Source organism: Ovis aries, chromosome 7 (genome assembly GCF_016772045.2).
Source record: "Ovis aries strain OAR_USU_Benz2616 breed Rambouillet chromosome 7, ARS-UI_Ramb_v3.0, whole genome shotgun sequence".
Taxonomy (NCBI): Eukaryota; Metazoa; Chordata; class Mammalia; order Artiodactyla; family Bovidae; genus Ovis; species Ovis aries.
In genome coordinates this window covers 34,664,293-34,674,025 of record NC_056060.1, presented here as the reverse complement: position 1 = coordinate 34,674,025, position 9,733 = coordinate 34,664,293, and the positions used below count along the sequence as shown (strand labels likewise).

At 57.4% G+C, this 9,733-nt stretch overlaps 1 protein-coding gene across 1 annotated transcript; it reads right to left on the bottom strand.

Moving 5' to 3' along the window:
• Nucleotides 1-336: 336 nt before the first annotated feature.
• On the bottom strand, nt 337-9,495 carry DLL4 (delta like canonical Notch ligand 4). Its single transcript, XM_004010457.6, has 11 exons — nt 9,115-9,495; nt 8,741-9,010; nt 8,194-8,251; nt 7,147-7,410; nt 6,688-6,748; nt 6,472-6,602; nt 4,816-4,985; nt 4,413-4,632; nt 2,557-3,259; nt 1,953-2,061; nt 337-1,419 (listed from the first exon to the last, which is right to left on the bottom strand). Exons 1-11 carry the CDS (start codon nt 9,178-9,180, stop codon nt 1,414-1,416), a joined length of 2,058 nt encoding a protein of 685 aa, XP_004010506.1. The 5' UTR covers nt 9,181-9,495; the 3' UTR covers nt 337-1,413.
• Between the last annotated feature and the right edge of the window lie 238 nt (nt 9,496-9,733).

Genomic DNA, 9,733 nt, shown 5'->3' with positions numbered 1-9,733 from the left:
AGGGTGTCCATAAGCCTTTTTAGACTTAAAGAGAAAAGAGGAGTAGAGTCAGGTCAGGGGGCATATCCCCCAAGGAATGGCAGGAGCAAAAGGGGGTTGCAGCCAACCTCAAGCCATCAGGTAGAGAAAGCTGGCCCAGGCTGGGGACTAGATGGGTGAAGCCTGGTTCCCCAAGGACTAGAAGAGGATGAGGGCCCGGAGCACAGCAGGCCAATCCCAGGTGCATACACAGGTCCTGGAAGTTCTGCGGGGGAGGTGGGGGGAAGCCGGCAGAAATATGAGAAGGGGAGTCAGAAGGATTCCCACTCTGTCATCACAAAGACAGGACCCAAGAAGTAATAAACTCCTGTACACATCTGTTCCATATTATAAATACACATTATATACAAAATAATGTTATAAAATGTAGAAAGGTCAGTGCTTCTGATTCTTAAATTACTGAAATACTAGACTCCAAAATAAACTACAAAAAAAATAAAAACTCATATTATTGATTTCTGAAGATCGGCTTCAAGGGTAGTCCGGGGGCAGTAGTGGGTGTGGGCAGAGCCCAGGCTCGAAGCCGTTAGAATGGGCTTCAAGGAGGGAAGGATCTGGGTGTCCACAGCACCCAGTTTCTCCCTCAACAGAATTTCTATCATCTCTGCCCGGAGCTCCCCAGTTAGGCCTGGTGCCCCTGGCAGGGAAGAGGCACAGGCCCTCCCCCATCTGCTCACAGGAGCCTGAGGCATCCAGGGCCAGAGGCTGTGGAAGCCAGGGAAGGCTTACCAATATCCATACCCAGAGAGCCCGGGCCACGGAGAGGATGGGGTGGTGTCAGGAGCAAGGCCCACATGCAGTCGTTGGAAGCATGGGGCAGAAAGTGCTCCTCCTCTCTGCTCCGGGAGCTCACCTCACCTGCAGGGACACTCCTGCCAAGAGCTGCACCAGGTGGCTTCCCGGCTGGCGGATGGCCCTGCCCTTACTGGCCTCCTCTCTCCTCTCTGATTTGGACCCAGCTGTTGCCATGGAACCCGGGCCAAGGCACTTTTGGAAACACAGATGCCAGTGGAAGCCAGAGCAGCTCCAGGCCCCATGGGACCACTGCCCCTCCCTCTGGAAAATAGGCTGGAGCCCCCAGGAGCCCTCTGAAGGCCGCTGCTGGCAGGGCGGGTCCAAGTGCCACCTCTCCTCTCCTCTGTTCCCCTGGCTGGTGCGGCTGCCAATCTGATGCCAGACAGACACCCAAACATGTGGGAGGGTACTGCATCTCTTGGCAGGTTCACAGTCTGTCCAGTTCATGCCATTCCCTCTTCCTCCTGAGAGCAGCACGTTGCATATTAAAAATGTCCCATCCAGGATGCAATGTAAACAATGCAGAAGGAAGGTCCAGCTGCTGGGGTGGAGCTGGGATGTCCTGGGGAGGCTCCTGCCTTATACCTGGGGGGCATGTGGAAAGGGAGAAAGTGGGTTACCTTGGGGTACCAGCACTCCCTCCATGGCTGCTCTGGGCCTCCCTGGGAGAAGCCAGTGAGGCAGGTGGTGTGAAGAGGAGGTGGGGCAGCCCTCCTGGTCTTCCGGCCCAACACATACCCATGCCTGGAAGTCTGTGCCCATGAGGGGGCCACTGAAGGAAACCGGTGAGTAGGGGCAGGAGGGGCCCAAGGCAACCACCCTCACCCACCAGCAGCTGGGAAGCAGCTCCCGGGAGCTGGCCAGGTGCCACGCCGCCCAGCCCAGCACTAACACAGCAGGAAGAGACCAGGCTGGCTCACCACTGCGGCTCCTGTTTCACACCCTCTGTGGCAACGAAGCCAGCAGAGATCCAAGAGCCACTGAACCAGGCCTGCCAAGGAGGGGTTCCAACCCCCCCTTCAGGAGCGGCCCCTGGGGTCAAGAGTGACCAGGCCACTTTCTCACTCCCTAAAGGTAGGCGGGCACATGCTAGAAGGGAAGGCGGGCCCATCACTCACCTCTGTGGCAATGACACATTCATTCCTCTCTTCTGATATCAAACACACAGACTGGTACATGGAGTCCCTGGGGGAGCATATGGCTGATATCCGACACTCTGGCTTTTCACTGAGGGAACACAAGACAGGCCGGTGAGGGAGAGATGAGCAGAGGGCTGGAGGAGGTGGGGCGCTAAGCTGGACCCTGGAGAGCCAAAGGGAACCGGCCAAGGTGGCTCTGGGAGAAGACACACAGGGATTAGGGATACCCAGTGCTAGCCTGGTAGGCAGTTGGGAACAGGCCTTGAGAGAGCCACAGAGGGTCTCAGGCCTGGAAAAGGCCAGTTTGCCACTGGAGGCAAGCCATGCTGGAGGAAAATTGGAGTCACAAGTGACACACTGTGGACATTTGACTTTGTGAATGAATGAATGAGTGAATGGGAAGGAGGGATAAAAGGAGCCTGGAAGAAATCTTATTGGATTTGTAGCCTGTCAGCGACAAGAGCCCCTATTTGCTTAAAAGCAGTCAAGGGCTTGGGGCCAGCCTCCCACCTCTCCTGGGGGAGCCCAGGCAGGACCATAGGTGTGTCCCTGGGAAGCCCCTGAGCCTCCAGGTGCTGCTTACCTGTGTATCCGCAGTGGCGCCTTCTCCCCTAAGCTCTTATCGCTGTGGGAATATTTCCCGGGCAGGATCCCCCGCCCCAGGAGCCCTGGGGCCAGATTATAGTCCAATGTGTGGTTCTGCTGTTTGCCACAGTTGGACTTGTCCAGGCCACAGTCTACTTCCAGCTCCTTCTTCTGGTTTGTGTTCTTGAGCTGGGCAGTGGGGATCAGGTTGTCCTTTTGGAAGTCCGACAGATTGTTCATGGCCTCCCTGCTGCCGCCGTCGGGCCGCCTGAGCCGCAGCTGCCGCACCGCCACCACTACCATGCACAGTAACACGAGCACCACCACCAGCCCCACGCCCAGGGACACGGCCACCCAGGGGAAGCTGGGGGGCATGCTCATGGGGAACTCGCAGCGGCTGCCCACGAAGCCATAGGGGCAGTTGCAGACGAAGTTGTCAGGAGGGAGGCCGGTGTAGCATGTGGCCCCATTGAAGCAGGGTCCCGAGGCACAGGCTTCGGCAGGCATCCGCACCTCGCAGCGCCGGCCAGAGAAGCCGGCTGGACAGGTGCACACGAACCCATTCTCCAGGTCGTGGCATGTGCCACCATGGACACAAGGGCTGCGGGCACAGTCGCCGATGCTGATCTCACAGTGGGCGCCAGTGAATCCAGGACGGCAGCGGCACATGCGGTTCGGACCTCGGTTCAGGCACTGGCCCCCTATATGGGTACACACAGGCCACAAGTCAGCCATCTCCAGGGAACGCCCTCTGGAGCAGAGGGTGCCGCATCCCAGGAACCAGCTCCAAGCTCAGGTCCTCCTGCCTCCAGAACATAGCCAGCATATACAGATCCTGCTACCGATTTCTTTGCATGAAGGGTCCGGAGACCCTGAGTTAAGGATGACCCTGGTCCTCTATGCCTCAGTGGGCTCATGTATAAAAACCACTGGCTGCTTACAGAGCTTTACAGTAGAATCAAGCAGATATGCTTGGGTTTGAATCTCAGCTGTCTCTCTCTAACTAAGGATTTGGCACCTGCTGCTTTATTTTATTTCTAAGCCTCAGTTTCCTCACATGTTAAATTGGAGAAGAATGCTATAGGCTGTCTTTTGAAGGTCAGGTAAAATAATGCATGAAGACATGAGCCCATGCCTGGTGTACAGTAAATGCTCAAATAAATTATTGTTTCACTTAAGCATCACAACCACATGAAATACAGAGGACAGGTAGTACATTTTCCCACTTGGTGATGAAGAAACTATGGCTCTGGGGAGTTAACTAGTGACTAGTCAGAGAGCAGATTCCACCTCAGCCCTTCCGGTCCCTCTCCAGCCTTCTCCCCTGCACAGCTGTCTGTCCGTCTCCCAGATGGTCACCAGTGGACCAAGGAGACAGAGACCAAAGACAACATACATGGTGCCCCCCAAATGCTGAACATTCCAGACACCTTAAGGTTCCGGGTTCCCTATAGCCATGGGGCAAGATGAGTCCTCCATGAGCCGGGCCCTCACCTGCTAGCCACCTTCAAAGAGGGACATGAGGCCTTCAAAATCCCTTTTTCTATCCAGGACTTCTTGGGGAGGGTCAGAGGCCACCCCAGCCAGGTCAGGACATGGGAACAGGAATGGAAGCCAGGCAGTGTGCATACTGCTTCCTCTCCAATGGCCTGCACCCACTGCTAACCTGCCCTTCTTCCCAAGCCACCCAGACGATCAAACAAGCTCTTCAGAGTCCAAAGCAGATGCAGATCCGCCTCAGCCTGCCCAGAGGGACACACAAGGCCTCTCTCCTCCTCTTGTGACCCTCCCTCACCAGAAACTTCTCTGGGCCCCAGGGCCGATCCATCAGGTTAGCAAGGCAACAGGACCCACCATTGGCACATGGGTTGCTGGTACACCTGTCCACTTTCTTCTCACAGTTGGAGCCAGTGAAGTTGGGGGGGCATTCACAGGCGTAGCTGGTCCCCTGGTTGCGCTCCCGACAGGAGCCGCCGTTGAAGCAGGGGGAGTCAGCACAACTCAAGGTGCTGTGTTCGCAGTGCAGGCCATAGTAGCCCGGCGGACACAGGCAGTGGTAGCCGTCCTCCTGGTCCTGGAATGAGAGCAGGAAGGGGCCAAAGTCAAACCCTGGGGAGCAGGGATTCATGGCTGGGACCTAGCTCCCACCTGCCCATAGTGCCTGCCCATGGCTGCACATTCACTGGCCGCCTGGGGTGGGGATGCCCAGGTACCACCCGGCCAGAGCTTTGCCTTTCTGGCCTGGCCTAGGCCTCACCTTACAGCTGCCTCCGTTGCGACAGGGGTTGCTATCACACTCGCTGAGCTCCAGCTCGCAGTCTATGCCAGTGTAGCCTGGGCGACAGGTGCAGGTATAGCTCCGCTGCCCACTGTTGGAGCATGTTGCCCCATTCTTGCATGGGGAATGGTGGGTGCAGTAGTTGAGATCTGTGGAGACAGGAACCAGCTGAGCAGAGCCAAAAAATGGTCTCCACCTCCAGGCTCCATGGAGTTCAAGTTCACTGTCCATGGTCAGACCTGGTGCTTCAACCCAAAGTCTTCCAGGTCCAAATACCCTTCTTCTTCCCCCAGTGAAATAATGTATATAGAAGCACCTAGAACCACGTCTGAGGAGTGCAATCAATCAAAGTTGAAAAAACACAGTTGGACACCTGCCTGCAGGTAAGCTCACAAACACATAAAGGTAAAGAGGAGGAGGCGACAGCAAGGCCACATATTGAGGAGGAAGTCAGAAAAGGCTTCATGGAGGAGGGGCAGCTGAGGTAAGCCTGGAAGGGGGCTGCAATTTTAACAGGTGGCAAGAGTAGAGGGAGGGCTAGAGCCACCATAGGTGGTTACCAGGCATTTTTTAAAAGCGGAATGTGTCACGGGGGTATTTTGAAATGTAAGTCTTTGTTTTCTTATTCGGGGAGGACAGGGAGGGAGAACCAGACAGAGCAAATACAAGGACTATAAGGGCTATGTTTGAGTAAGACGAGTATATGGCTGTATCACCTGGGAGCAAATGTGGGGAGAGGAAAGAGACATGGCAGGAACCAGGTGTGTGTGTGTGTGTGTGTGTGTGTGTGTGTGTGTGTTAGAGGGGCGTGGAGGGGGGACAAAGTGACACACACACACATCCACAAAGAAAACAGGGGCTGAATTCCAGGCCCCTTGTTGCCAGCAAGTCAGGGCCCAGGCAAGTTCCTTCTATCCTGGCAAGCGTCCTGCCCACCCTATCCTGGCCTGTGCTGGTGTCTCCATGGCAGCAGCCACCCCATTTGACCCTGAAAATGGGAGGAACGCGCTGCAGCTGGCTATGAGGATGAAGGAGAAAAGGCTCCCTCCCCCACCACTGAGGCTGGCAGACCCCCATACAGCCAGAAGAGTGACCAGCCCCCCAAACACCAGGAAGACTGTGGGCTCAGGCAGCTGCCTGGCAAGTGCTACTGGGGAGAACAAGGGAGGCTGTTTCTGCCTCACCGAGAAGGCGGTTAGATGTCACTCCGCCCAGAGGTCCCCCGCACCCACAGCCTCGGGGCAGCCCATGGGCACACCCCACCAGACAGCTGTTTAGGGGAGAGCTGCTCAAACAGCCCTGGCAGGTAAGCAAACACTTAGGGGGTTAATAGGTAACTACAAGGTCGAAAGAGGAACTGAGCCTGGCACCCCTCTCTCTGGCCTTGTTGGAATTTATGAGGCCACCTTCAGGCTGCCAACTTGTCACCCTCCTGGCTTCTCCAGCCACCCTCTTTCCCTAGCACCCAAGGAAGAAGGACCCACCAGCTCATGTTAAGCCAGTTGTTAAGATCCTTCCAAGTCCCAAGCTCCTTGAAGGATACTGGGAAAGTTCATCAGTCATCAAGTAGGAAAGGTCCAGGGGACAGCTCTGGTTTCCACCCCCAGCCCAGCCCCTCTCTCTGCCCTGACTCACCTTGGTCACAGAACAGGCCTCCCCAGCCCTCATCACAAGTGCATTGCCAGGGGGTGCTGCAGGTGCCATGGCGACAGCCATTGTGGGGGATGCATTCGTTGCACAGGCGGCCCTGCCAGCCCGGGCGGCAGCTGTAGAACAAAAGACAAGCTGGGGGTGAGGTGAGGGCCTGGCCAAGGGATGGCTCCCCCCTCACAGCTTCCGGCCCCTACTCACATGCACTCTGCAGGCTTGCTGCAGTAGCCATTCTGTTCATGACAGCCAGAAAGACAGATAGCTGAGGAAAGAAAACAGGGCTGGGTGAGGGCGGGTTGCCAATGACTCTGAAGTCCTATTCTCCCTCTCCTGCCCTGGGGGTGCCCCCAGCTCTCCTGGGCTTACTTCCCACTCCTGGCCTCCCAAGGGAGCCATGGATGACTTAAAGAGAAATAATGGCACAGGGAAGGAGAATCCAGTGCAATAACGGGGTGTTTGTGGACTTAGCATGATGGGGAGGAACGCTAAGAAGAGAGAGGGCAGAGTCCGAGCCCATCCTAAGCATCCCCAGCTGTTCCTGAGGCCCAGTTAGTGGACAGCCCAGACCGCTCTCCAAGGGAGGCAGACTGCAGATGACAAGATGCCACTGTGTTTGTTCTGGGGACCCCCCTCCAGGCAGGTGGGAGTTTGGCTGCTTACGCTGTTCGCAGTACTCCCCCGTCCAGCCGGGCAGGCAAGACAGGCTGCCATCTGGCTGACACACGTAGTGGCCGAAGTGGTCATTGCGCTTCTTGCATAGACGCGAGCAGCTGTCCCCATAGTAGTTGTCACTGCAGATGACCCGGTAAGAGTAGCGCAGCCTTGTGAGAGGGCTGGTCTGCTCATCCAGTAACCAGTTCTGGCCCACAGCTAGCGAGCCCTGGATGGCGATCTTGCTGATGAGCGCGTCTGGTGGCAAGGCCTCTGAAGGGGCAGAGGGCCAGGTCAAGGAAGGGCAGCCAGTCCCCAAGAGTGCCAGCAACTGCTGGATCAAACCAGTTGTCCAGATGACCCCCACCTGCCAGCAAGCACAGGCCAGAAGAACCCAAGGGTCCCACTGCTTAGCTGCTCTGTATGTGCATGTGCAGAGGGCCTGATACCATTCAAAAAGGGGACAATAGAAGGATGTTAAGATATCCCAGTGTTCTGGAGGCAGATAGGCAGGGGAAAGAGGAAAAGAGGTCAAAATGAGGGGATAAAAGGAAAAAAAAAAAAAAGAAAAGTTCTCCAGGCCTTTGAGGACCCTGGGAGCAAAGGGTCCTCTGGTGCCCATTCAGGGGTTCTGCCCTCAAAGATGGTAATGCTTTTCTTTTTCCTTTTCAAAGTGAGAATTGTTGTGCTGCTGAAATATCCTTTTCCTCTGTGTCAGAACAACATCCCAAAGCCATTATTCCCTTTCCAAAGGAGCGGAATTCGCGAAAGGTGTAAAATACAGGAAGGGGCCCGTCAGCGGCGCTGGCAGCTTCGGCCTTTCTCACCGCCGTGCTCCCCGCGTTCCCACGCCAAAAATAACCCGCAGGAAACGCAATTGTGCTCAGAGTCCAGGCAGCGGGCGGAATCCGAGCGTCCAGCGCGGGGCGCAGCTCCCGGCCTAGCTGAGCGTCCTGCCCCCCACCCCCCACCCTGCACTTCCCCCGCCTATTACAGATTAACTCTTTCGGCGCTGCGCCGTGTCGCCCCCCTGTGGCCACGAAGCGAGCTACTCACCTGGCCGCAGGTCATCTCCTGGTGCGTGCCAAGCTTCAATAATGAGTGAGAAGGTACCCTGGGAACAGAAAGGAGGGGGCGGGGGAAGACAGAGAGATGGCGAGATGAACAGGGGATGGTGGGGGTGCCTTTCGGCAGCCGGTTTAATTAATCTAATTGCAGGATACAGTTACAGCACCCGGGTCAACATAACGGGTCTGTGCTCAGCAGCGCGCGCGAGCAGGGAAGGCGAGAGAATCCCGGGTAGCAGGAGAGTTGAAGGAAGGGGTAATGTACCGGGGAGTCTTTCGGAGGTGAGGAATAGCCGGGGTGGCAAGTGATGAAAATCGTATCCCAAGATCTAGGAGAAGATGGGACGTAGAACTGGGAAGAGATAGACTGGTGAGAGAGCCTACAGGAGGGTGAGGTCCCAGGAAAGAGTCGGAAAGAAGGATCAGAAGAGTGCCCCCCTCTTTTTTGGAGGGAGTGAGCAAGTCTAGAGAGAGGGTTTGTTCCCAGGGAGCCCCCTTCTCTAGTGACCTCCCAGCGCGCCCAACGCTGTACTCACCGGCCAGGTGAAATTGAAGGGTAGTTGCAGAGGGTTGCGTCCCCCGCCGCTACTGTCGTCTCCGACAGCGAAGGAGTTGGTGCCCAGCACAGGCGTGGAGACGCTGCCGAAGGTGCAGGGCCCGGGAGAGACGACTGCCTGGAAGTGCTTAAGGCAGACGCGGAAGAAGGTTCGGCAGCCAGGTTCGCACGGCCGCCCGCTGGCTAGTACGCCGCGCTCGTTGGCAAACTCCTGCAGCTGCAACTGGAAGACTCCGGAGCCGGCCGCGGGCTGTTGCACAGGGACCAAGAGAAGGAAGAAGGGGAGCGGTCAGCTCGGTGGGCGCCCGGGGGTCAGGCCCCGGGCGCGGTGGGAGAGAGTGGTGGGGACGTTACCTGCTGCCAAAGTGCCACCAGCAGCAGTAGCGCCCAGCCCGAGGCGCGACGGGACGCGACTGCCATCCCCTGGGGCGTCGCGCTCTCCACCCGCGGGCTAGGAAGCTTTCCCGCGCGCCCCACCGCTGGAGGGGTCCCTGAAAAGCCAGGCTCCGCTCGGGGCTTTCCTTCCGCCTCTCCTTCGCGCTAACTGCGCTCCAACTGCCGCGGTAGGTAATCCAGGTGAGGGCGGCTGGGTGGCAGCAGCTCTGAGGACGTGTCCTCGGGTTAATCCTGGTGCTGTAAGCAGGCTAGTGTCCGGGTACGCGGCACTGAGGCGGCTTGAGCTGCGGCTCTTGGCCTCGCGTTCACTGACCGCGCTCAGCGCCGCTACTGAAACCTGCGCTCTCCCGAGCTTTCCTTATATATATTGGCTCCTCTCTTCACCCGCCTGTCACTCAGACTCGTGGTCACTCTCCCCTCCCCTCCGGCCTCTAGCTGCTATAGTCCCAGCGCCGCCCGGAGGGGCCTCCGCCCCCGCCTTCCCCCCTCCCCGCCAGCCAGTCAGGCACAGGTCCCCGCCCCTCTGGGCCGCTCTCACTCAGCTCCTGGGTCCCCCAGCTCAGAGCGTGCCGAGGTG